A 26298-nucleotide genomic window follows, 5' to 3' on the forward strand; every position below is an offset into this window, starting at 1 on the left:
ATATCAATGTTAATGTCAAATCAACTATTTAAAAGTTTTCATTTTTTATGTAATTTCTTTAATTTATTTATTTATTATAATTTAATTTAAGTTTAATAATAAAATAATTTATTTTTGGTTTAATAATATAACATTTTATAAAGATAATAATTAAGTGTTCTGTTCGAACTCAATGATTATCCTATTATATTTTAGATTTTTTATATTTAAAATAAGATGTTTATCTTGTATTTGATTATGTTTATCTGCAATTAATTACACGAATTCAGATATGGAGCTTTAATAAGTTGTACTTACGCACAATCTACTTGTAATCTTGAGTTTTAAGTAACATTAATAAACAGTACTTTACGCATAAAAAGTGGTTTTTAAGAGTTTTTGTCAAATGATTTATAATATATAATATATTTTTTATATATAATTTTATTTAAGTTCAATAATAAAACAATTTATTTTTGGTTTAATATTATAAATTTTATAAAGATAATAATTAAGTATTCTGTTAGAATTTAATGATTATACTAATTATATTTTGGATTTTTTATATTTAAAATGAGATGTTTATCCTGTATTTGATTGTGTTTATCTGCAGTTAGTTACACGAATTCAGATATGGGATGAAATCGGATGAGGATGAACGGGTTTAAGAATTTTTAAGAGTTTTAAGAGTTTTAAGAGTTTTTAAGAGTTTTAGTCAAATGCTTTATAATATAGTATAGATATATAAAATTTTAAATTTGAAGAGAGGTTAGATACGGAAGGTTTGGGCTATCGACCCATGCCGAAAGTGTAAAATTTTAAAATGTCTTATATTTGACTTTTATTTAATTGGTCAAATTGTTTAAATGGTATTTTATATTCAATAAATTAATTTATTTTTATTAAAATAATGGACGTTGAAACTTTTCACAAAAGGCATCATCATACACATCACATGAAACAATATTTGTTTGTTACATCTCCTTCTTTTAATTCTCTCATATTCAATGCTACAACTACATTTCATATTTCATCTCCTTCATTTCTAAAATTACCTGTAACACCACAATCTTTATAACAATTTTCAAATAAGAACTGTTTTGTTTGTAGTACCCGTAAGATTTAATCTCAACCACAAATCAAATGTCAAATTAAGAAAATAATAATTTTGGTAATAACTTAAAATATTAATTAAGAGCATTTTAGGGATTTTATAAAATATCTTTTTTCATCTTTCCGGCGAATCTTATTCGACGAACCTTATTTCGATGAACCTTATGTGAACATAAGATACATATTGTGATAACTACAAACGATATTAACTGTGATGTCCAGATATACATACAAGATGCACAATATAATACCCTTTGTAAAACAATGAAAATAACGAAAATGCACATTATGATACATTTCATAAAACAATGAAAATACATAGCGATACACGTGAAACATTGTGAACATTATCACTATGATACACTTTGATTCACATACGTCTTAAAAATACGATGTATATTAGGTAATTAATATACTAGGTAATTAATTTTAATTAAATATTTCCTAAAAAATTTAATTAAATATTTTGATTAGTTGTCAAAAATAGAATTACCATATTACCTTTTTAGTTTATTTAAGAAATATCCTTAAACATCTCAAACAAACAGTTCACATTAGATCTCATAGTTACCACAAATTAATCAGTTCTCCCTTGAATGGACTCCTATATATATAGGGTGTATTTCAAATGCAACCATGTCCATTTGTACAACCAATACAACCCAATTAATTGAGATATTTATAGAAATGATGAGAGTTCATTTATTATGATTTAAATATTTATGGAAGATGAATATGATTCATTAATTATGATCAATACTTTATATTAGAAAACAATCAAAACTTCTATGAAATCACATATTCATCAAATTAAATAGACTGTTGAGATTGAGTTGTATTGGTTGTATAAATATAAAAGATTGTATAATAATCCATATATATATATATATATATATATTCTAGTTATTTGGATTTTCAACATTATCTTGTTCATCTTTTAACGTATTGCAAAAAACCAGAGCTTAGTCTATTACAGACCTATATTTAAATAACATGAAATTGGGTATATTTATATCTTATAAAATGAGTAATTTGAGCAACTTGGGGGTGGGTTGTACAAAGTTGACCACTTTACCATCATCGGTTTGTTGTGATATAACGGTTCACAATTATCATATTTTATTTTGTTTCAGATACGTGCACGAATTTTAACAAATATATTATCCATTATTATATTTAATTTAAATTAAATATTTATTTTAAAAATAAATAATTAATAACCATAATAAATTATATATTTAAAATTACAGTTTTCATCCTTATACTTATAATTCATTGCTATTTTTGTTCTTATAATTTATAATTTATTATTGTTTCTTTTACAATTTTTTTATTATTTTAATCCCTTATACTTTAAGTCATGAATGAAAATAGCAATAAAATTAAAAATTATAGACGAAAATTGCAATTTCTAAACTTCAGAGACGAAAATCAAAATTATTAAGAAACCATTGGAACAAAAATCATAGTTTACTCTCAGAATTGATATTCATTTAATCAAACTGTGTAACGGTGATGCATGTCGAAAATTTTATAGCTTGTCGTGGATTATCCAATGTCGAATCAATTTTGACATGTAATTTAGAGATCCAAATACGTAAAACACGTAAACTTAACGATCTACGTGCAAACGTACTGAAACTAATATCCCAATGAACCATAGTTCGGTTAGCGTGAATTGGCAACTTGCTTAAACAACGCAACGTAAGAATCTAAATCATAAGAATGTCGTTTGTCCATTGGTTTCACGCATTCATAATGTAGCATTAATGTTTTGTACATCACGCATAAAAAGTTGTACATTGCCCCACAAACTGAATGGTTTCGATATCGTCTCGGGATTCAATTCGTTTCAAACTGTTGGTAATTTATCCCTATATATATAAACTTAAAACAACAATATATCACCATTCACTTGATCCTACATGCAAATTTGCCCTAATTCAAAACATGAACTCAAACACATCGTCGATCACCAAAGGTCAAGACACAAACGACAAGGAGAAGAGAATCGTAAATGGTGAAACCGGAGAGATGGAAGAAAAGCTACAGAATGAGGAAATGCTGGTTGAAATAGAGCCAAAAACGGGTATTTCGTTTTCGATCAAGCTAAGTGACGGAAAGCAGTTGAAAGCTATGGGTGTAAGGAAGAAAAAATTGCTCGGGTTTTCGATCAGAATCTATAGCTTTGGTACTTGTACATTGTTATATACTAAAGGCCGAACATGGTAGTCGGATGCATTGTTGGGTTGTAAAGGACAACCCAACAATGCATTCAAATACATCACATACATGCATCACTTCTAAGCACCAAACTAAAACCAAGACAAAACCAAACAAACCCAATATATCCCACCCAGATGTGAATCTGAGGGTATAAGATGTGCGCAAACTTGACCTCTATATTGAAAAGTAAGCAAACTTGACATTTATCTTAAAGAGTATATATGGGACTTGAGGAAGGTAAGATGTACCCAAATCTGACCTCTATCTCAAAGAGTATATACGGAGTTTGAAGAGGGTAAAATGTACGCGAACCTGACCTCTATCTCAAAGAGTATATGGGATATGAGGAGGGTAAGATTCATGCAAACTTGACCTCTATCTCAAAGATGATACAAGATATGAAGGGGGTAAGATATACATATAAACCCCACCTCTATCTCAAAGAGTATATGGGATCTGAGGGTAAGATGTATACATACTTGACCTGTATCTCAAAGAGTATATAGGATCTGAGGAGGTAAGATATACATACAAACCCCACCATTATCTCAAAGAGTATATGAGATATGAGGGTAAGATGTATGCAGACCTGACCTGTATCTCAGAGTATATAGGATTTGAGGAGGGTAAGATATACGCAAACCTGACCTCTGTCTCAAAGAATATGAGATCTGAGGAGGGTAAGATTTACGCAGACCTGAGCAGTTATTTCTGTGAAGACCTTCGACCTGTGAAAAGTGTGATAAAGGGAGAAAAACAAATAAAGACAAAATTTTGAATCCACTTTTGAGCACCTACTTTTAACTACTTTTTGCAGGGATATATGCAGATAACCAGAAATTGGTGGGTGTTATGAAGTCAAAGATTGTGGAATCACCAACAAAGACTACAAAAGAGATGTATAGAATGGTGATTGATAGTGCAGTGGGAATAACTGTGAAAATGGTGATTGTGTTTGCCAATCTTACCATGAGCATGGTGAGGAAGAACTTTAATGAAGGTCTAGCAGCAGCAATTAGGAAGCTCGGTGGTGAAAAAAACGAAGAGCTCATGAAACGGTAAGTTTTGCTTACGGTATCTTTGTTACCGTCAAGGTTTTCTAGCCTGTACACTGATTCAGGTCCTACGTAGGGGGGTTAGGCAAGATGAGCCCACTTGTGGAGCCAGTGAGTCGGCTCATCGAAGAGCTTGGCAAACCCGATCCAAGCTAGTCCGTCTAACCATCTGAACGGAGCTCGAGCCTAATATCGCTCAGGCTTAGGAGCTCAGTGAACCTAAGGCTATGTTTGGCAAACTCGTTGATAAGTTAACTGTTAGCTGAAAGCCAAGTAATTATGGTTGATAAAAACTAGTTGATAAGCTAGATGACAATGTAACATGAACTAAAAGTGTGTCGAAACACTAATTGGAAAGGGGCATAATTGGAAAGAAGTGGAAAAGAAGCCCTAAAGCTTCTTGAAACGCTACATGAAAACAAGTCTTTTCAACAAGTTCAAAAAATAAGCTAACTTACAAACATAAATCAGCAAAACTAAAATTAAATGTGCCGAAGCCTAAAAGAGCCTATACAAGCCACCTAGTTCATATGAGTTATCGGTTTTAACTGATTGTAGGTTTTATAAAGAGGGCTTTGATTGGAGAATGGTCCACTTCTAATTTTATATGACGCATACAAGCCAAGTTCATATGAGCCGAACCAAGATTTGCTTGTTCGAGCCCATATGAACCATGCCAATACAAGCCAATCCAAAGGGTTGAGCTTTTAGCAAGCCAAGCCTAGAAGCTTGGGGCTTAGTTGAAACACACTCGTAGTGTTGCTTTAAAATTTGATCCTTTTTTCTTCTTGACGAAGGATTTTGGAGGAGGCGAAGAATGATATCAAACTCACTCCTGGTTCGGAAATTGAGATCACATGCCTTCCGGGATATGTTCTTGAGACAAAAGGTATTTTTCAATAACACCAAGTCTTAAGTTATATTGTGAATCTTGACCGCTAGCTCAACTGGTAAGAGCTTGGTTTTGCTCCTGGGACGTCACCAGTTCAATTCCCCTCAGGGCCACTAAAGCGTTTGTCTGACTGTTAACTTCCGCACCCCATAGGATTAACGGAGGTGCGTGCAAGTTGGCCTTGACACCCACGGTTACCCAAAAAAAAGTCCAGTATATTTGCACTTACAAACACACAATTTTGATTAGAATGTGTTTTTGATGAGTGCAGTGCATGGCAAGGTAGTAAGCAAATTTGAAAGCGAGATGCTCTGCAGGGCCTATGTCTATTTGTATCTGGGAGATGACCCTTTAGACAAAGAAGCCAAAGAAAAATTTGGGATGTCCCTGATTTCACTCTTCTAAGTGACAGACTCTAAGCAGTTGAAGATTTGTAGCAATAAGACACAAAATTGTACTGGCTAAGCAACTGATTTTAATTTTAGACAATGAAGTGCATGCAGTCATGAAATTTTTAGGCCTGTTTGTTAGCAGCTTAATGAGCTTAATGGGACTCACAGCTTATTCAGTCAGCTATTCATGACTATTTGGTAGTTGGCTTAATAATATAGGAAGTGGCTTATTCCAATAAGCTTCTAGGGGGGGAGCTTTATGCCAAAAGCCAAGTTTTTCCCGAACCTGCACATGCCCATAAAAAACACGCTCCTTCCATCTATGAAAAAACCCTCCAAACAAAAACCTTCCCAATTTATATAGACAGATTAATCCACACTGACAACTTTATATAGAAAACCAACCAAACAGCCCCTTGCAGCATTTTCATATGCAAAACAGTACAAAATAATAAACCAAGCCTAACAAGCGCAGTATATCCCACCAGGAGGTAGGGTCTTTTGGTTTTGGGGGGGGGGGGGAGAGATGTACGCAGACCTGACCTCTACCCTAAAGAGTAGAGCGGCTGTTTCCGTGAAGACCCTAGCTAGTGAAAAGTGTGAGAAATGGAGAAAAACAGATACGTTAAACATTGAAAATGTGATGAGTAAAAATTAGCAACACAAATGGGAATACAGATAGAGATAGAGAAGACAAATGTGCTAAATTTTGAGAAAACAGTACCAAAAATATTGATCTCAAACATCTGAATAGGTACATATGGTATATGTTGCTCAAGAACCCCATAATTGAAATTTGATACCAGTGGTACACAATTACAAAAGAGAGGCTATTCTTTGATCTAATTATACCAGGTGTTAATTGCTAAAAGATGTCTGGTGGATCAGATCATATCTAAGTGCAACATTCTCACTGATCAACTGGAATAATATAGATATAGCAAGGGAGCTTGTTTTGCAAATATTCTAACAGACCCTAAACACCAAACCAATGTAAAAGGCAGCAGCAACAATGATATTGCAGATCAAGTAAGAAACCTGGAAAATTACTGGAAGATCTGCATTTTGCTGGATGGGATCAGTGGAAGCCGTTAAGAACCTTCTGTGGATCCAACTGCCCACTGTAATAACTTGAGGACACTATAGACAGTTCTTGACGACCTTTCCATTCTTCAAAAGGTCTTAAGCTGATTGGGTTTTCAACAGCTGCAGCATCGAGGCACAGCATGGTTTTATAATCTTCGTCACCCAAATCGGGAATTGCTTTCGCCTTTTTGTCCCAAGGATTCCACAAAACTGCAAAAGTACCATATGATACTCAATAATCAGCGATGGCATAATTTTGGAATATAAGTTAAGAATTCAGCTTCAAAGAAAAGATAGCAATAAACCTGCATCCACCATGCCTTCTTTACGTAGGACAATTGTTCTCTTCTTCTCATGGTCTATTATCGCAATCTTAGTAGGTGTACTCAAGTACACTCGATCAATCTAAAAAAGAATATGATATATGGTGCATGGTTTAGAAGGACAAACTATCAAGCTCATAAAAAAACTTTAAATGTCATGTATTTGGAGCTAAAGCTTCATGGTTCCAATCTCGATGTTCATGATGAAGACATTTCAGACATATAATAGAAGCAGAAAACCATATCTTACCTCGCCATCAAAAGTAATTGCATCTGCCTGCTCCGTGTATCTTTCTTTCTTCGACAGATTATCAAAATAGTCCAGTGTCTCCAAGCCCTCAACTCGTACTTCACTGCAAATTAAATTTCATATCTGAAGGGAATAACAGAAAGCATCTTCCGTGCTTAGATATAAAAAAATGAACCTAACATACAATAAAGTGCGGAAATTAGAAAGCACATTCCCAAATCTATAAAGCCAGTGGACAATCAATTGTTTTCAGTAAGCCTAATAATGTCTAACAGCTATGATTGATGCTACTACTTTTGGATAAGCAGATTGGAATGCTAACAATTATGAGATGGAGTAGGCAAACCTGACATCAGATACAGAAAAATAATTACGCAGAGCAAGGGTAAACGAGAAGGCCTTGTTATCTACATTTCTCACACGAGGGATCAAAGTTAGCCTGCCAGCACTGACAGCAATGCGAAGCCGTAGCTCAAATCTGCAAAAGGCATAGGCAATTACCTCCCATTTCATCTCCATGTTCCAATTAAGAGGTCAACAAACACCAGCCAAATATTTCAGGACATTTAATGTACAAAGTAGTAAAGTACCTATACGGCCATGTTTTTAGATCATCTTCTGTTGATTTCAATACGAGATCTGCACTCGATTGATTGTTAGTTGGTGTTAAAGGAGAAGGATCATCGTCTAACAACCATAGCCTGTTCCTAGCAAATCCATGTTGCTCCAGTGAACCAAAATTTGCGAACTGCAATATGCACATTACAGTTAACAAGCCCATTACCAAGACAAAGAAGATAATGGGAGAATGCCTATTAAACTCAAACCTGCGGAAAGCAAATGGGTATGCCACCTCTGACGGGTTTAGGTGGTTTCCAAACCGCCTGTATGCAGAGCAAGTCCCCATGTCACTATGATATCAAATATGTGCAAGGGGAGCAGATAAACAAAAGAGGGATCTAATAAAACTTTATTGTTAACAAAAACATATCAATATTGAACTGAAAAATGACATGCAGAAGAGTCATGGAGAAAATATAAAAAATATGTCATAACACATATTTAGAAGAAGTTCTTCAACTCAGGAAAAAGATCACAATTTACAAGTTAAGATCCTGTACAAAACAAACATATATTTTGGATCAAGTGTAAGATTACATCCTAAGGAGAGTTACTTAGTAAAGTTGCCAGAGGATCCAAGCATCCACATTAAATGTAACATCCACCAAGAAGATTGGTTCCCCAAATAAGAACCCCAAAATTAAGGAATCAGACACTAGCATTAGAAAATGACAAAATGTACAGAGGCACTTTGGGGCGACTACAATGCAAGTCATTCATGATAGTGAAGTCAAGCCGGATAGGCTTTTTTATATGAAAAGCTCCAAACCTAGCTATCTTATACCAAACAACTAAGGCAAGGTTACTCAAGTAATCTCACGAATTAAGTAAAGGCCTGCTTGCATCACAAGTAATAGGAATTACTCGAATACAATAGAAGTTGAGTACTCCTTGTTCTTCAGGTCTTGACCAAGTGTGAGCTTAATCTCATGTACCATCTCATTTCTTCAGCATTTTGATGTCTTCATGTTCAGTATGTTGCATGCCAAAGTTAATGATATGTTAAGCAAATTTGTTCACCGAAGCTATTGGAACTACTTCTCTAAGCACATTGAATCATTGTACTTGGAAGAGAAAAACAAGTAGCCATAGTTTCTAATATGTCTATGGAAGCATAGAATAATTTTCTACATTGTAAACATTAGTTCATTAATGCTGATGCCCTACCTCAAGTAGTTCCATATTCTTGTCTTTCTTGGTGTATGGTAACAATAAACATACCATATACATGCACATACGCATTAGATCATGTGATTTTGACATTCAGGTAAAGTATTGGGACAAACATCAAATGCATGAGCATCATACATACATGGATCTCCACTCCTGTGGATGGACAAGTTAACAATCTTGCATTGAAGTGAATAATGTCCACACAAAATATTTCGGGATCTACATTTTGCAATCATTTGTAACAGGAAAAACATGATAGTTGTACCTTGTTGCTCATGAAAAGTAGTTCTTCTCTACGTTCATTCTTCCAAGAAATAACCTGAGCCCCATACAAGAGCACCTAAGCAGAAAAGCGTAAAATACAAATTAACCCCTATATAAACTGGAAGAGGATTCCGAATTAAATTCATCTAAGAAAGAAGCTATGAAGATACTAGAAATCAGTTCTTCCTAATAGCATGCAACAGAATCTGGAAAAATGAAAAGTGAATAGACGCAGGATAAAAATTATACTCGGTGCCCTAGAATTATGAGCTACTATAATCAAATTAAAATTTCTGGCTATGGGGGTGTCGTCTTATACATGCTATTCTAATTCAGAACGTCACTTTAGACAATTTCTGTATTACGACTGAAAAACAGTCGATTCCATCTTTCTCGCTGCAAAACAATTTACATGTTTGACATTTTCCCCCAATACTTGAGACCATCAATTGAAAATTCACAACCTTTCTAACGATTATGTATCGAGTTCAAAGAACTATAAATTTTGATGCCAGAAATGTGCCCTAAGAGAATCAACCACTCATCCGGAAACGTAAACTAAGCGCATCCATCAACCACTTGTTTCCAGAACGATTCCGACACCCAAAATCTGTTTATCAAAAAAGATTCTCCGATACGAATTCAAACATAGACAAATAATATACACAAACCGGATCAAAAACCTGTCATGCACGATTATCAAAAGAGTCTAATTACAAAAAGCATAATCATCAACAACAAAAAATGAAGAATGAAGAAACTGACGAACCTCGACGGTTGATCCGGTAGGCTCATGCAATATAATTCGAGGCGATCGATCGCCTTCTTTGATGATATTAATCGCCATAAAATCGTTCAGAGTAACAACTTAGAGAGCATTCAGGAAGGATTTCAAAGGAACAGGAAGAGGAGAATTTGAAATTTGAGGGCAAAAACGAAAACAGAGAGAAATGGAATGAGAAAAAGGCGTAAATTTAGAATCAAGAACACCGCTTATTTCATCCATCCAATAAAACAAGAAAGTCAAGTTACTAAAAACTTTAATTAATCACAAATAAATATAAATTATTTTTGTATCCGCAGCTAAATATAAATTTTTTTATAAATAATTAATTATTTATAAAATATTCTACCATTTAAATTATGCGTTGTTAGCAAGTAAAATGATATTTTGATAATTAAATGAGAAATATGAATATTAAAACATATAAAAATCATCCATCAAATAGGGTTTTTTTTCCCTGAGATAGTTCATCTCTAAGGTGCCGTTTACCAAACAAATTACCCAGTAAGCATTTACTGGTAAAGTTTAACACTATCATTTACTTACCGGGTAAGATTTTAGTTCACGAAAACGGTATCGTATGCAACACTTTACCCGGTAAGCGTTTACCGTGGTAAAAGTCGTTACCCTCACTAACCCGGTAAAACTCTTGATTTTTGTCTCGTTCTTACCGGTTAAGATTATTGGTCCTTACCATATTCATCCGGTATGGAAATGTGACTTGGTGTTCACTTACCCGAGTAAGTGTTTGGTAAACGGCCCCTAAATCTCAAAAGAATTGGATAAAATTGTGATAACTTTCAGAATTGGTGCATCATGTGTTATTTTACATGATTTTGTTCATTAATAGTTTAGATTTATTGTATTTATTAACGTATATTTGTTTCTCAATCTGTTTGTTTAATGTGTATTCAGTTCATAAATTCATAACTTTTTTGTTCCACAGACACGTATAAAACAAACATATTGTGAAAAAATATATTTAATTCGATATATAAAATTATATCATTTGATTGAAAAAAAAATCGTGTGAAATAATATCTCATGAAAATAATTGTCATAATTATCACAATATATGGAGTTCTAAAAAAAACTCGAATATAAAATACAAAAAGTAATAGAGTCAATTACGGATTTCGTTCCTATGATTTGATGGTCTCTCGAAAAGTGGTCCCTCGACTTTATTTTTCATGGAATCTGACTCGTTGCACGTTAGTAACAATTTGGTACCTTACCCTAGTAATCGATTAACGAGCTTGTTAGCTTTGAGGTTATTTTCGTCTTTTTTGCTTTTTTTCTTCGTTTTCATATTGTTTTGTTTGTTTATCTTTTCTACAATTATTAGGTACCACAACAGTGATTAACTCTTTTTATGACTATAGAAATAAGAATGTGATTAAGTGAAAAAACTTAAATGTGACTACATTTTGTGCATGTAGTCAACCATTGACATCGAGAGAAACGATCGATGAATCCAATACACTTTCCGAATTTACAGTCAACGCCCTTTAAATTCATTTATCTGATACAATTAGTCCTTCATGTTTATTTATGAATTCCTGAATTTACAATCAACCCCCTTCAAATTTCTTTATTTCGCCCAACTAATCCTTCACGTTTATTCTTGAATTCCCCTTAGTTATCCATTATCGTTCATAATCTCAAAAATTACTACGATTATTTTCCTTATCGGGAGACAAATACTCGAAGATGCATGCAATCTGTTCGACGAAATGCCTCAACCTGAAATTCTATATTCTAGAGTAGCGATATATGCAGAAACCCTTCAAATCTTTTGCCATGTGATCTCGATGAATTTGATCACGAGATTGATTTTAATTCGATCATGGGTTGGTGAAAGAGAATCATGAGACTGATTCAAATTTGTTTGTTGGGTCTTTACAGATTTACTTATATTCAAAGTGTGAAAGCATCAATCGATCACGAATTAGGAGTTCTTGAAGAGTTTGTAGCCGCCGAACATTGTTATGTGGACTAGTATCGGTAATGATAGGTCTTGTACAACCGGAATAAGTGCCCACAATCTGCATCAACATTCTTCTCGAGTCACAGTGGTGTAGAGCCATGTTAGTCCAGTTTTGGGCATTGTGCGCACCCTGACCCAAAGGGCCCTGAAAATAACATCAGGGAAATCTTCAGTGGTTCAGACCAGGCTAGCTAGAGTTAACGACCTAGTATAGATACGGTTGCCTTGTTTTCTCTTCATGGATATGTGATCTGGTTCCAATTCATCACTAAATTCATACACAAAGGTTAGGGGCCGTTTACCAAACGCTTACCCGGGTAAGCGCTTACCAAGTCACATTACGTTACCGAATGAATATGGTAAGGACCAAGAATCTTACACCGTAAGAGGGAGACAAAGACCGAGAGTCTTACCTGGTAAGTGAAGACGACGACTCTTACCATGGTAAGCACTTACTGGGTAAATTGTTACATACAATGCCGTTTTGGTGGACTAAAGTCTTACCCGGTAAGTAAGTGGTAGTGTTAAATTTTACCGGTAAACGCTTACCGGGTAAGTGTTTGGTAAACGGTCCCTTAGTTCTATTAATTTAGGGGTCTTTACCAAGCTTATCAGGTAAGCGCTTAGCCGCTTATCAGGTAAGCGCTTAGCCGCTTACCATCTATTACTTATCTTATTGGGTCAAGGACCCAAAATCCTACCTGATAAAATGTCACAATAAGTGAGAGAGAAGTCTCTTACTTACTTAGTGTTTACCAGGTAAAAAATGTTTATTAACAATCCATTTTAATGGCTAGAAATGTTATCTGATAAAATACGTGAGGACAGATGACTCTTGCGACTCTGACAAGCATTTGATAAACAACTCTTAATTGAAAAGAATGTGACTTCATTTACATGATTTATCATCTTCAACTTGGTTGAGAACAATCTTCAAGAAATAATCAAAAAATAATTATGGAAGGGTAAAACCGGGGAAATTGATGAAAACAATCAATTTCCCCAACCAAATACATTTTTTAATCCATTTTTTCAATTGAATTCAGAAAGTGACTAAAAAGTGAACTTAGGGGCCGTTTATTTAAATGCTTACCCGGTAAGCGCTTATCGTTAGGAGTCAACACTATAATTTATTTTACTGGGTAAGATTGTAGTACATCGAAATGACATCGTATGCAACAATTTACCCGGTAAACACTTATCCAGGTAAGAGTCGTCACCCTCACTTATCGAGTAAAACCTTCCATCTTTATCATTGCTCCTACCGGGTAAGATTTTTGACCCGTGCCATGTTCATCCGGTAAGGAAATTACCCAATAAAGATTTACCGGATGAGCGTTTAGCAAACGACCCTTTAGTAAATAGTCAATTTTCCAAACTTTTGGCACCTACTGACGAATCTGAGGTAACTCATCGGATATATCAAAGAATAATTTAAGAATCTTGAGTTTGATTTTTTTTTAAATGGATATCCAACCTGCTATGCGAGCTAACTAATCTCAGGGCGACCACCGTTTCACAGGTAGCCCGAAGTCACCGGTTTGAACCTTCGTGGCCACAAGGGGATTTTTATTTCACCTTGTATTCGAACCTGGGATCTCAAAACACTTTTGATCTTTGAAGCCCAAGCTCAAACCAATGAGGCATCACCCTTGTGGTTAACTGGTTAAGTTTGACTCTTATATCCAAAGGGAAGGGTTCAACCAGTACGAAAAAACAAGAACACCATTTTATGATAGAAAATCACATGTGGTACTGTAGGGTCATTCCAAAGGTCGGTCGGTCGCACATCACAACAGTATTATCACATCTGGTTTTCTATAACACTAGAGTGTTTTTACGTTTTCATAAAACGAACGTAATCTCATTTAAACCTCTGCATATATCCGAGTTTCGTTTAAAAAATAGCAAAAAAAAAATTAAAAAAAGGAAAAATTATATTTGTTGAAATGGGAATAAAGAATGCTTGAGAGTGACTACTTATGAATTCCATAAAGAATGGCACCAATTCATTACAGGAATCGAAAAAAGAGGAGATAGCCTAGAATAGGTCTTTTGTTAGGGGTGCATTGAATCCTTTTCCAATTGCAACTGGAATCGCGGATACAATTACCACCCGCCAAAACATAAACTATTAGATGCACTTTGGTTACTGGGGTTTAAATACGGTGACTCCGGATTATCCATAAAATAAATGGTTATCTTGAGATTAGTCCGTTTGTATAGCGGGTTAGATATTCAGGTTAATAGAAAAAACTATGAGATCCGTGTAATTCAACTCATAAAATTTAAAATTATTTGATAACTTTAAAATTTATAAATTCAACAGTTATGTTAAAAATGAAAAAAAAAAAAAAAAAGGATTCCAACAGTTTTGCTATATTGTATTGTAAAATAAAGAAAAGAGGAGAGAGATTGTAAGGTGACGTTTGTTTTTAAAGAGGTACTGAAGTCTGAAGTCTGATTTCACTTCTGATTTATAAGAGGTGGTCATGAAGTCTGAGATCTAGATCAGTAAGATTGTTTGTTTTTACGTCTGAAATATAAATCGGTCAAACTAGTGTAAAAATATAAAAAGATAAATAATTTTTTACAAAAGTTTAAGAGATGAATAGTTTTTACTAATAAATCTCTTCCAACCCCCAAATATGAACCATATGATATATGACATATTAGGATTAAGAGGTATTAAGTGATACATTTACCACTTAAAAATTCAGAGAACATTTAGAGCTTTTAAGTTCTTATTTTAAAAATAAAACAAACGCTTTTAATACCAAAACGTCTAAACGAATCAGACTTCAGATGTACTAAGAGGTCATTTTGAAAAAAACAAACATGCCCTAAACATCTCCAACATCTATGCTAAAAAAAAGACACTGTAAAAATATCTAGAGAAGTCTCTTAATAAAGAGAGAAATTATTATTTTAATACTTCCGACTAATAATATATATTAAAAATAAATGTGTAGGAGAGATAATTAATGTTTTATAAAATGTATCGAATATTTTAATAATATAATTAATGTTATAATTAATAAAATAAGGTATATAGTGTAATTTCTATTAGAAATTTTGACTTTTAGTATTGTATTTAGCATATGTTGTGGAGATACTCTAAGGTTTTGCTTTACATGTGAATTTTTTTACATGTATTTTTTGTTTTACAAACACGTTAAAAAGATTCACATTGTGAACCGACTACATGTGAAACAAATATATGTTAATTATTATATTAAATTATAACCATATGTAAAAAAATCATATGAAATAATATACTATTTGTTGTTTCTCAAAATCGTTTAATTTATTCCCATTTCAAAATCTTGAACATATATCCGTGAAGGGTTTTAGTGTGTTGTGATTTTTATTTTATTTCAGTTATTTTTGTACTGAAACTTTAAACCATCTTTATTAGTTACAACCTTTATGCTAAGCTTATATCTTACATAAAGGTTGGAATTGCGGCACTTACATATATAGGAGGTATATGGGTGGACCTATCTTTTAGGTAGTGTTTCCCGTCATTAATTTCGTGTTGAATACTGTAAATCTTTTTAGCTGTTTAATGATGGACCATACATTTTTATCGGATGAAGCCACAAACATTTACCGTTGGGTGGAACAATTTTCACTGGGTAAAACCATAAACCTAACCAATAACCCTAACCCTTGTGGCCATGAAGGTTCACATACGGTGACTGCAGGACATTCGTGATCGTCCAGATGATTGGTTGGGTACACATAAGCTGTTTCGGAACTCCACGGTTACCTAGAAAAGCCTAACTCTTTAAAGAGATGAATTTTAATTGAAATTAATATTTAGGGTAAACTTGTTTATGTTTTTTTGTTAACATTTTGATTTTAAGGTTAAACGAGATTTATTTGATTATTTTAAGGTTAATTTTTTAGGATTAATTTATTTATACTGATGTTAACATAATAACATCTTAATTAAGTGCTAACTCTTTAGGGTAATTTTTGTATGTTTGGCCCTAACTTTTTGGACTTAAGGGTTTAATTTGGGTAAAAAATTAATTTGTTTATTTTTTGGGTAACTTTTTAGATTTTTTTTTTTTGATTAACCTGAATATCCAACTTGTTATGTGAGTTGATAAATCTCAGGACAACCATCTGCTTTGTAGGTAGCCCAAAATCACCTTATTTGAACTTTCATGGCTAAAAAAGAGTATATTATTCTTCTTTGGATTTGAACATGGGACCTCCAGACACTTTGACATTTGGAGCTCAAACTCAAACCAACCAGGCACCACCGTTGTAGTTAACTATTTAGATTTTAATATTATGACGAAGAATCTTAATGTGTGAATAAAAAAAGGGATGTGGATTACACATGAATTACGCTTATCACAGGAATCGGTTTGGTGCATCTGCTGATTTTCAAGGGTGGAGATCTTTTTTTACCATTCTCGAATTTCATCATTTTCAGTGGAATCTAACCGTTAATATTATTATATTTATATTTGAGGTTGATACGGTGTATTTAAATCTGATTGTACAAAAATTAACCTACAAATATTTAATAATAGTAAAATGGGTACTTTTATTAATGGATATTTATGTGTGGTTGAGGGTAGGATTTATGGGGGCATGGAACATAATCAGAGATCCCACTACGAACCATGGGTTTAGATAGATATTCATGTGACCTACTTCTCTACATGCCTTCAAGTTTCTATCCACTGCTACACTCTTTGTGGTGGTCTCATGAGACTCCTCGTTTCTACCGTTGGATATGTTGTTGACTCTCTCACATTCTCATTTTAACCCTTTTAAGACACTCCAACCTAAACCAAAATGCAACCCAATCTATATGAGAGGTTCGAATTGATATTTTGATATATTAAAATATTTTTTTTAACCTTAAATATGTTATTTTTTACTCATAATTTTTTTTCATCATCAACCATTTGATACAATTTATGCATACTTCTTACGTATATCATATTCGGTTAGTTTTCCCAATTCACATATATACATTCACAGTTACTGAACATATATACAAATGAGTTATATAAAAGTGTGAATAGATTGAAAATATGTGTATATGAAGAGCGTACATGATAGTGTAATTGTTTAATGTATATATTAATAGAAATTCAACAATCATATTAAATCTAAAAAGTAAAAGAATATCGGATTCATCGGGTTGAGTTGAGTTGAGTTCAAATAATAGTAACCCAATACCTATGGTTTGAAAATTTTACAACTCGATTAGACATCGGGTTGAATTATTTCGCGTTAGATCGGATTGATCAGATTTTTTTTGCAGGGTTATGAGACACCATATGTTCTACAATGGATGTGATGAGTCGAACCGTACCGTGACGTTATAAGAGAATCCCCAAAGGCTAAAATTGGAGAACATATATATGGAGTGCATTGGGAATACCCTTCAAACAATATATTAATGGTTTTTTTGGTTCTCAAAATGAAGAGCGCATCTCTATGTACATGTGCATGACCTTCTATTTAAGGAAAGTTAAAAAAAGATCCCAATCCCCAACCGCGGACGGTGGCCGGAAAAAGCTGCTGGTTATGGTCCATAGGGAATAGTATACCTTTGCTTCTCTTCCAAATTTACTCCCAAAAAAGCATTATCCATTTCCAAACATCGATACAACCAAATCATATACATATATACATACTCTCTTAATCACAGACGCATACCTGATCGGTCATTAATCCATGGCGGAAGTAGAGGTGGTGGAAGCGCTTTTGTTCGGTGATCATGAAGCGAAGATCGCCGCCGCAGAGGCCGTTATTCATCTCACAAACAAACAGAGACACAAATTGGCTGATAATGGAGCTATTCCTCCGATCGTCTCCATGCTTCATGCTCCTCCAGATTTTAAATCCCTAGAATCCGCCATTTTTGCTCTCATGAGTCTCGCCTATGGCAGCGAAAGGTTCGTTTGATTTCCCCTCTGCTCGCAAACACCATTAATTTTCACGTGTGTGTGTTCGGCAATTAGAAGAACATTCCAGATCTTGATCGACTTAAAATAATATCATTATTTTATTTCTATTCATTTCTCGAACACGAGTTCTTTTACTGTCAGTTCCTCAGATTTGGAGATTTTTAATCAATTCTTTGTTACTTTCTCTATTTTGGAGAAGATTTTTGAAAAATCTGTTGGAACAAAAATCTATATAATCTTCATTTTAGAAAATCTGTTAAGATGCTCTGATAAGTTGCATGTGTTATGGTTACAGAAACAAGATCCGGATCGCAAAATCGGGAGCGATTTCTCTACTTTTAAACCTCGTAAAATCGCAAATCCATCCATTGATTGATCATGTAATAGCAGCACTTTTAATCTTATCATCATGCTCAGCAAACAAGTCATTAATGGCTGCCTCCGGTGCCATTCGAGTCCTAAACGAATCCCTTCTCGAAAACAATACCACACAAGCAAAGCTCGATATCGTAGTCACTCTCCATAACCTATCAACATGCCATCAACTCATTCCCACCATCGTTTCATCATCAACGGTATCTTCTTTGATCCAACTCATAAACGAGTCCGAAAAATCATCGAAATTGGTCGAAAAATCCATGGGTTTACTTGACCACATAGTTTCTTCATCGGAAATTGGTTTAAAAGAGAGTGCGATCGGGATTCGGGCACTGGTCGAGGCCGTAGAAGATGGTTCAAAGACTTGCAAAGAGTATGCAGTCGGAATATTGTTGTTGATATGCGAAAGTAGTAGGGAAAGATACCGAGGGATGATTTTGCGAGAAGGAGCGATTCCGGGCCTACTCCAGCTCAGCATCGATGGGACCCATCGAGCGAAAAGGAGCGCGAAATCGCTGCTTCGACTTTTGAGGGATTGCAAGAAGGTTTGTAGAAGTGAGATGTCAAAGAATGTGGTTTTGGAAGAGGTTATGGGGGAGATTGATAGAGGTGGAACAGAGGTTGGAACGGTGGAGAAGATGATTGCTAGGCTTAACAGTATATAGATATAATATTTATATACTGCAAAACTCTTGTACTTGTAAAGATGCTTAAACCTTTGATATCTAGATAGAGTGGGTTCTATTAGTAATCCGGATATCATAAGCCAAAGACTCTTTGGTTTAATACGTGAATCTTTACGGAGAACACATTCCATAAAGCGGTTTTTCGTCTTTGTATATACACATTTTATGATTATACTCTAGAATCAAGACATTGATTACTGAAGGCCGGACTTAGATAGAGGAATACGATGGTATGGGCCACCCGTTTATGATTATGTCTTAATGAAAAAAGTTACATTTTTAAAGCATGTTAAAGTGTCATTTCGTTGGGTGTCTTTATATCTTTTAAAACTAAACTAATGACACAATTTTGTAATGACGGATGTAGTTAACATTGTTGCCTTTGTACAAAGGGTCTGTGTCCAGGTCCCGTTTTTATTAAAATTTCAGTTAGCTTAAATTTTGAGATTTTTTATGCAGCTTGAGTTTTAATTTATTTATGAAGGCATGATTTAAATAAGGGTTGTTTTTGTGTAAAGGCAAAGACACCAATCGAAAAATCTATAATAATTTAAATATTTTTTTCTTCTTATAATCAAATGGTGTTACAATTTCAGAATTTTCTAGGGTCATTACAATTTGCTTAAAGATTTTCAGTGATAATTAATAGGAACGAAAATAAAATAAATTATTTGGTTTTATACAGGATCATGGCTAATTCTCTCATAAACCCAAAACTTTATTCTAGGTAAAACTATAAAGAATACCTAAAAAAAGAAGATGCATGATCCTCACAAAATACTTGTGAATAAAATTCAAGAATTCATAGATGCTCTTGTTATTCCCCAAAAGACAGCTCGGTAACAAATAGCTTCTTCTAAAGCACGCCCCATTTGTTCCGCTCACAACATTCCAATTAGTAATTTGAAGGAAAAAAACATTAGACGTTTCGTCTTCTAAAACCAACACCTCTAATGTTATTTGACGTACAATAACTTCTACATGCCTATCAAAGAATCCATATCAAAGAAAGGTATAACTCTTGGAATAATCGAATCCATTTCGGGAGGTTCTTAGTCCTTTTCAAGGACTAGTATAATTCACATTCCCATGTCATTCTTTATCATTTTTATTCCTTTACCGAAACCAACAATGATTCAAGGACTGGACAAAATATATTTAGTTTGATTCTCAATTCTGTAGTTTCTTTGAAATAGTTCTTGGTGTATTTTTCAATCATTTTATATTTAAATTTTCCAAGATTAAGGTGGTCCAAGGAATTTCAAACTAAATGTTTTCATTAATTTTTTTAATGAAAAAAGTTAATTAATTTATTTATATAGATTGAGAAGATTTTTGTTTGAAATGTTTTCTTAATAACATGCTTTTTAATTGGGAGGGATAAGTTTGAAAAAACTTGATTTTCTACGTAAAGCTTCCCTTAGAAGCTTATTGAATAAGCCACTACTAAACATTCATGTATAGTTGACCAATAAGCTATGAGTCCCATTAAACTCGTTAAGCTGTCAATAAACAACACAAATATTTTAGCCATCAAGTTTACCATAATAGATGAAGGATCATGTAAGACTAGGAGTTAAGATGAAAAGTTTAAGAAGGGTTATGGACCCTTGATCACTTCTAATATCACCCCCACCTCATGAATTACGCTTGATAAGAGAATTGATCCGGTGCATCTCACACGTGTTGATCTTCAATCAAGATTGATCCAAAGGTGTAGATCCCTTCTCAACATAACTTCTATTCTTACCGGAATTCAACCCACCATAAAAATACGAAAAAAAAAAAATCAAGTTCAAACTTCAATCATGTCCTAAAAACACATCAACTGTAGCACACAAATCACATTGCGAAATGGCATGCATTTTAAACCCCCTTTGATAATATACCATTTATTCGTATCACTTGTAATATGGTATTAGGGTGTGTTGAAAATGAAACTAGCAAATAGAATCATCATCAAAATGCTAGATAGAAGCTGGTTTTCTACCCTTACAAACAGGGCAATGTACCAAAAATACTCGGTTCGTATACGTAGAAAAAAAAACTAAGTGCGGGAAACATAGTGTGTTTTGTGTGTACGGTGATCAAAATATTACTTCATGTTTACTAACCTTCGAATATAGAAATCAAGTTTTACCTTTTGTAATCTTTATCGGTAAAAAAAGAGTGGATCTCACCGTGACCGTTTATAGAGGCTATAGGCCACAGCTACGGTTGCCACAGCTCCGATAACAGCGGCGGCTGTAAAAATATCGTGTTGCTCCCATTTTTTACTGAAGAGATCGAGTTTACTGGTTGACTTCTTTTTGACCTCAGAAGTTTCGTCTCTGCAGCATGAGAATCCGGTGGCACCTTGACAACAGCCTCCGCTGTTTTCCTTTTCTTCTTTGACGGTTTCATCTTTCTCGTTGACTTTCAGACCGTTTCCGTTTGGAAGTGCCAGTGCCAGTGCCGGTTCCGGTTCCACTGCCTTTTCAGCTTTCTCAGCGCCCATTTGACCCCTGTAGTTGCGTGAATCAAGTCGTAATTAGTGGTTGCAATGAAATAATATGTAACAAAGAAAATGCATGGTTAATAATAGTCAAACTGCTAGTAAATTGTAATAAATAAGAAACGACATTATGCATAAACTTATAAAAATGCAATGAATAAGCTCATACAGCCTAAATGCTCAACAAATACCCTTATGCCAAAGGCTCTTTGATAATTTATGAATTATTTAAAATAACATGACTGATATTAAATTCAACAATTTCATGACAAAATACTTGAAATAACTAAATATTTACTCGAAACAACTTAAAATCGTAATTTGATTATCTTTTAGTAGCGAAGCCGAATTTAATGAAATGTTTGATTACAAAAAGTGGTGCAAAGGGTATTATTGGTAAAATTTGGCAAAGGGTTGAATGGCAAAAGCCTCCATGGATGGGCTTAACGAATTAAGTCATCTGTTTATATTAAGCCAAAATCAGACAATAGCATAATCTTAATCCATAAGCCGAAATCAAACCTGATTCCCCTAATCAATCAAAAGATTTATATAGAAGGATCAACAACAATTGAGCAAAGTGGGTAAGAAAGGAAGATGGTACCTCCAAATCCTTTCAATGATCTCGCCCTTGTTGATATGTTGGTCAAGCAATTCAGGAATATCATTTGGGGTAACATAACCATACCTGCAATACAAGAAAAGAAACTTAAAAAACAATTTATCACCTACTTTGAGAATTGAACTTTAAAGTGACTGCTTCAAACAACAATAAGAAGAAATAAATAAACATGGTGATGGATTGTCTTACCAATGCCCGGAAACTTTCCCATCTTGACCGGTGCTATATATTATCAAGTTCCCTGCATATTTGTGGCCACCAACATGTGAGCAAGGACTCACGAACACCTGATCCTTCAATCCTTTGAGGTCAATCTCCTCAGTGAATTTCTCAATTAAAGCTGGTCCACAAACACCACACCTCTTATCTCGACTATTATGAGCACAAACGAATACGTGTGAACCTGTCACCACATCTGGTGTTCCTGAAGCCCATGGTTCACAATTCACAAGCACTTCCTCCACAAAACTATTGATGTTCGATTCTTCCAAACCCCTTCAATTACAAAAATATCAAGAAGTAAGCCATTTAACCATTTGCTAAGGTGTATAATGGTAATTCTCTGCAAGACCGTACCACAAAGCTGTCCCTAGTCATTAAAATTCCAGCAAAAAGGTATGCAGTTCCCTTCTAAGTGCTCTTGCTGTGTTACAAATCACATTTATGAATCATTTGATGGTCTTTTCTTTTTTGGCCCTCTTGCTACTGATCTCTCAGATTCTTTATTGAAATTTTCTCTAAAAAGTTGGGTTTTCATACTGCAGACAACATTTCCAGTACTTGGGGACTACAGACTTGAAAAGGTCAGGTGAGCATTGGAAATGACTTTATTGTTCTATTATGTGGGAAATTTGGATGCTCCAAATGAAGATCATCTTTGAAGACAAGGCTACATATGTGCAGAGTCCCTAATTCAAGACTGTTTCAAGGGAAAAGTGTGATTTCATGAACATTGCAAGGCTTCCAACTTTCTTAATAGCCAATTGCTTTGAAAATTCTCTAAGCTTCCCACTAAAATTGTTAGCCAGGGAGTAGTTGGGACAGGTGGGGAGCCTTCTTCGAACCACGTTTCTAAGAGATGGATGATTCTTATATTGACAACATCAGCAATGGTAGCAGGATGCTTAGAAATGGTCTTGCTAGTGTGGTTTTTGCCTTTTCTATCAATGTTAATTTTATCATTGCATCGGTTAGTAACTTTCACTGGTTTCATACATAGAATCCTATTACAATTGTTCATGTAAGCAAAAGAAATAGAGCTTGGACATTATGCGAAAGCAGTGAAACATCATCGAATGTTAAACTTACGAACAAATAACTTGCTAACTAAAGTATAACTCCATCAAAACTATAAGAGCAGATATCTAACCTCACTTTTCACTAATTCAAAATTTTCATCTAATTGAGCGAGTTTGGCATATTTCTCATAATGATTTGCACATGAAATCGAGTATTATTTTGCTTTCAAATTGACAAAGCAAACAGTCGTAGATATAAACAAAATCGTCGAACAAATCTGAAACGTAAAAAATTAAAACGAATATACATGTACATAGACAAGCATACATATACTATATTTAAACCCTAGAGAACCTCACGTTACCTGTACTTGATCATATCAGGAAAAATCAAAATATCTCCATCCGATAAATCCGTATCACCACGACCCTCGAATATGGTCAACAGAGTCTACAAAAGTCAGATCAGTAATCAAAAGCCTCATCAACACTTTAAACCACTTTAAACTTAAAAACAACTCATAAGCATAAAGAAGCTAACCAACACAGTTGAGAGAAATCAACCTTTCCAGCGATGTCGTTCTTACGATCCTTGATGGCTCCAGCAAGACGTTTAGGTAGCGGATCGGAATCGGAAGATTCAACACGAGCAGGCCAGTCTTCGTGAGTCTTATAACAGAGGAAAACGTGACGTTCGTAAGGATGAACAGATCCGGAGAGATTCTCAGTGAACATCTCCTGCCGTTCGAATCCAAACTTGACGTTGTCATCAACCACCAGGTCTTCAGTAGGAATATCAGCTGTACCATTCTCCGGTGCGGCGGCCATGCCGGAAAAAGTATGGACGAACGACGGAGGAGGAAGTAGAGACGTCGGTAAGATAAGATTGGACGGAAAGGAAACGGCTGAGATTTTGCTTTTCAATAATCGCTTTATATGGATTACATGTCGGAGGCTGTGCATTTGGGAAGGGCAACTATTAACATTTCGTTTTTGGTCCCTTGTGCCCGGTAATAAAAAAATTTATAAAATAAATAGTAAATTACGAATTTGGTCCTTGTGATTTATCAAAAATAACACTTTTAGTCCTTAAAGTTTTAAAATTATAAAATTACCATAATGATTTATGAAAATGTTTTCGTCCTTTTATTGATTAAAATTGATTTTGATTGGTTAAAAGATAAAATGACAAAAACGCTCATACAGAATTTTCTAATGGCCGATAAAGGAGAGAAACCAAATCCAGACGTTTTTACAAACTACAATGACCATGGTTTTGAAACCATAAAGACAAAAGGTGTTATTTTCGATAAACCATAGGGACCAAATTTACAGTTTACTCTAAAATAAGAAATAAATATATACGTTTTTAACTTGATAAAAATAATTTATCATCAATTAAATATTTGAAATTCCATTTAATTTTTGTTTCATTGAAAAATATTAATGTTTGGTTTAAAAAAGAGTGACAATATTGTATCAAATTGAACTATCCAACACCTATTAATCTTACGAATTAAATTGGTATTAACTACAATCGGTTAGTAGTATTATACCTAGTATGCAGACTTTGTTGGTATACAGTATTAACATTTTGTTTTTTGGTCCCTTGTGCACAGTAACAAAAAACGAGTAAACTACAAAATTTGTCTCTGTGGTTTGTCGAAAATAACATTTTTTGTCTCTACAGTTTTGAAATTACATGATGACATTGTGCCCTGTAAAACAATCCATATTTGGTCATTTCCACTAGCGGCTGTTAAAAAGTTCCGTCAAAACGAGGGATATTTTAACCATTTTATCAATTTTTTTTGTCTTTTAACCAATCAAAAACAACAAAAACCAAAATCATAGAATCAACTTTGATTAGTTAAAAGACAAAAAAATCGATAAAATGACGAAATTACTTCTTATTTAACAGAATTTACTAACGGTAGTTAAAATGAACCAAATCTGAACGTTTTTATAAACCACTATAGTTATTTTGTAATTTTGAAACTATATGAATAAAAAGTGTTATTTCTAACAAACCACGGGAACCAAATTTATAATTTACTCTAAATGCTCCATAATAATATAAAAAGGTGGTCAAAACGTGTAAGCAACAAGAATTCTTCAACTATAACTACAATGACATAACTTTAAATATTCCATATAATAATTAACCTAATTATCATAAAAGAGTTTAAATAATTATAATGTGTAATCAAACATTTAACATCAATAATCAATCATGATTAATTGGTATTTAAAAATCCTACACATGTTGGGGTGTGGCTCGATATAAATATACAACATAATTAGCAGACAGTGGATATGATGGTACAGATTATCGTTCTTTTTTTTAAAACAATCAACTAAAATCATTACTGTTAAACTATCGGTACAAGCTACGAGAACAAAAAACCAACAACCAAAAAATGAAGATTTTGCAGGGTACAGACGTACGAAAATCATTTATAGCATACAAAAGAACTTTTAACCCTCCCTCCTACAAACAAAAACAAAGAAAAGGAACCTTCAAACAGTGTCAAACCTTCCCTAGTGGTTGGTCCCTCTCTTCTCTTCCCCGTGTTTTCTTTCTTTCAGGGAGTCTTGGTTCTTTTCTGGTGGATGTGGTTCGTCTCCACCCGAGTGCTTAAATTTGTTGTTTTTAACGTTTAGTGTTTTTCTCCTGATAGGAGGGGTGTCTCCCCTCTATATTAAAAAAATGTGGTCGAACATTAAGAGGTGAATCTTGTTTGTCAAAAAAAAAATCTGTCTCTTAATAGTTCTTAGCCATTCAGCGCCATA

The 26298-nt window shown here is 34.0% G+C and overlaps 4 protein-coding genes across 4 annotated transcripts; 2 read left to right on the forward strand and 2 right to left on the reverse strand.

The window, feature by feature from the left end:
- The first annotated feature begins 2882 nt into the window (after positions 1-2882).
- LOC112515980 (fatty-acid-binding protein 1-like) lies at positions 2883-5670 on the forward strand. The gene is made up of 4 exons (XM_025122975.1): positions 2883-3283; positions 4136-4376; positions 5171-5262; positions 5537-5670. Exons 1-4 carry the CDS (start codon positions 2911-2913, stop codon positions 5668-5670), a joined length of 840 nt encoding a protein of 279 aa, XP_024978743.1. The 5' UTR covers positions 2883-2910.
- A 694-nt stretch (positions 5671-6364) lies between these two features.
- LOC112515433 (putative glucose-6-phosphate 1-epimerase) lies at positions 6365-10362 on the reverse strand. Its single transcript, XM_025122255.1, has 8 exons — positions 10144-10362; positions 9376-9450; positions 8144-8200; positions 7907-8064; positions 7663-7794; positions 7317-7419; positions 7049-7148; positions 6365-6953 (listed from the first exon to the last, which is right to left on the reverse strand). The coding sequence occupies exons 1-8, from the start codon at positions 10219-10221 to the stop codon at positions 6736-6738; spliced, it is 921 nt and encodes a 306-aa protein (XP_024978023.1). The 5' UTR covers positions 10222-10362; the 3' UTR covers positions 6365-6735.
- A 7304-nt stretch (positions 10363-17666) lies between these two features.
- On the forward strand, positions 17667-19283 carry LOC112515959 (U-box domain-containing protein 3). Its single transcript, XM_025122944.1, has 2 exons — positions 17667-18075; positions 18383-19283. The coding sequence occupies exons 1-2, from the start codon at positions 17855-17857 to the stop codon at positions 19128-19130; spliced, it is 969 nt and encodes a 322-aa protein (XP_024978712.1). The 5' UTR covers positions 17667-17854; the 3' UTR covers positions 19131-19283.
- A 1729-nt stretch (positions 19284-21012) lies between these two features.
- On the reverse strand, positions 21013-24500 carry LOC112515337. The gene is made up of 5 exons (XM_025122094.1): positions 24070-24500; positions 23871-23956; positions 22457-22762; positions 22250-22333; positions 21013-21655 (listed from the first exon to the last, which is right to left on the reverse strand). The coding sequence occupies exons 1-5, from the start codon at positions 24466-24468 to the stop codon at positions 21328-21330; spliced, it is 1203 nt and encodes a 400-aa protein (XP_024977862.1). The 5' UTR covers positions 24469-24500; the 3' UTR covers positions 21013-21327.
- Positions 24501-26298: the final 1798 nt, after the last annotated feature.

Source organism: Cynara cardunculus (assembly GCF_001531365.2).
Source record: "Cynara cardunculus var. scolymus isolate 2C chromosome LG 7, CcrdV1, whole genome shotgun sequence".
NCBI classification, from domain to species: domain Eukaryota; kingdom Viridiplantae; phylum Streptophyta; class Magnoliopsida; order Asterales; family Asteraceae; genus Cynara; species Cynara cardunculus.

Excerpts from the sequence above, each read along its gene's own strand:
- LOC112515980 (XM_025122975.1), top strand. The coding sequence starts at position 2,911 with ATGGTTTCGATATCGTCTCGGGATTCAATTCGTTTCAAACTGTTGGTA. Across the intron at positions 3,284-4,135 it reads GATCAGAATCTATAGCTTTG|GGATATATGCAGATAACCAG; the intron begins GTACTTGTACAT and ends TACTTTTTGCAG. Across the intron at positions 4,377-5,170 it reads AACGAAGAGCTCATGAAACG|GATTTTGGAGGAGGCGAAGA; the intron begins GTAAGTTTTGCT and ends TTCTTGACGAAG.
- LOC112515433 (XM_025122255.1), bottom strand. The coding sequence starts at position 10,221 with ATGGCGATTAATATCATCAAAGAAGGCGATCGATCGCCTCGAATTATA. Across the intron at positions 9,451-10,143 it reads CTACCGGATCAACCGTCGAG|GTGCTCTTGTATGGGGCTCA; the intron begins GTTCGTCAGTTT and ends TTTTCTGCTTAG. Across the intron at positions 8,201-9,375 it reads TACTTTTCATGAGCAACAAG|GCGGTTTGGAAACCACCTAA; the intron begins GTACAACTATCA and ends CTCTGCATACAG.
- LOC112515959 (XM_025122944.1), top strand. The coding sequence starts at position 17,855 with ATGGCGGAAGTAGAGGTGGTGGAAGCGCTTTTGTTCGGTGATCATGAA. Across the intron at positions 18,076-18,382 it reads CTCGCCTATGGCAGCGAAAG|AAACAAGATCCGGATCGCAA; the intron begins GTTCGTTTGATT and ends TTATGGTTACAG.
- LOC112515337 (XM_025122094.1), bottom strand. The coding sequence starts at position 24,468 with ATGCACAGCCTCCGACATGTAATCCATATAAAGCGATTATTGAAAAGC. Across the intron at positions 22,763-23,870 it reads CCTGATATGATCAAGTACAG|GGGTTTGGAAGAATCGAACA; the intron begins GTAACGTGAGGT and ends TTGTAATTGAAG. Across the intron at positions 22,334-22,456 it reads GGGAAAGTTTCCGGGCATTG|GTATGGTTATGTTACCCCAA; the intron begins GTAAGACAATCC and ends CTTGTATTGCAG.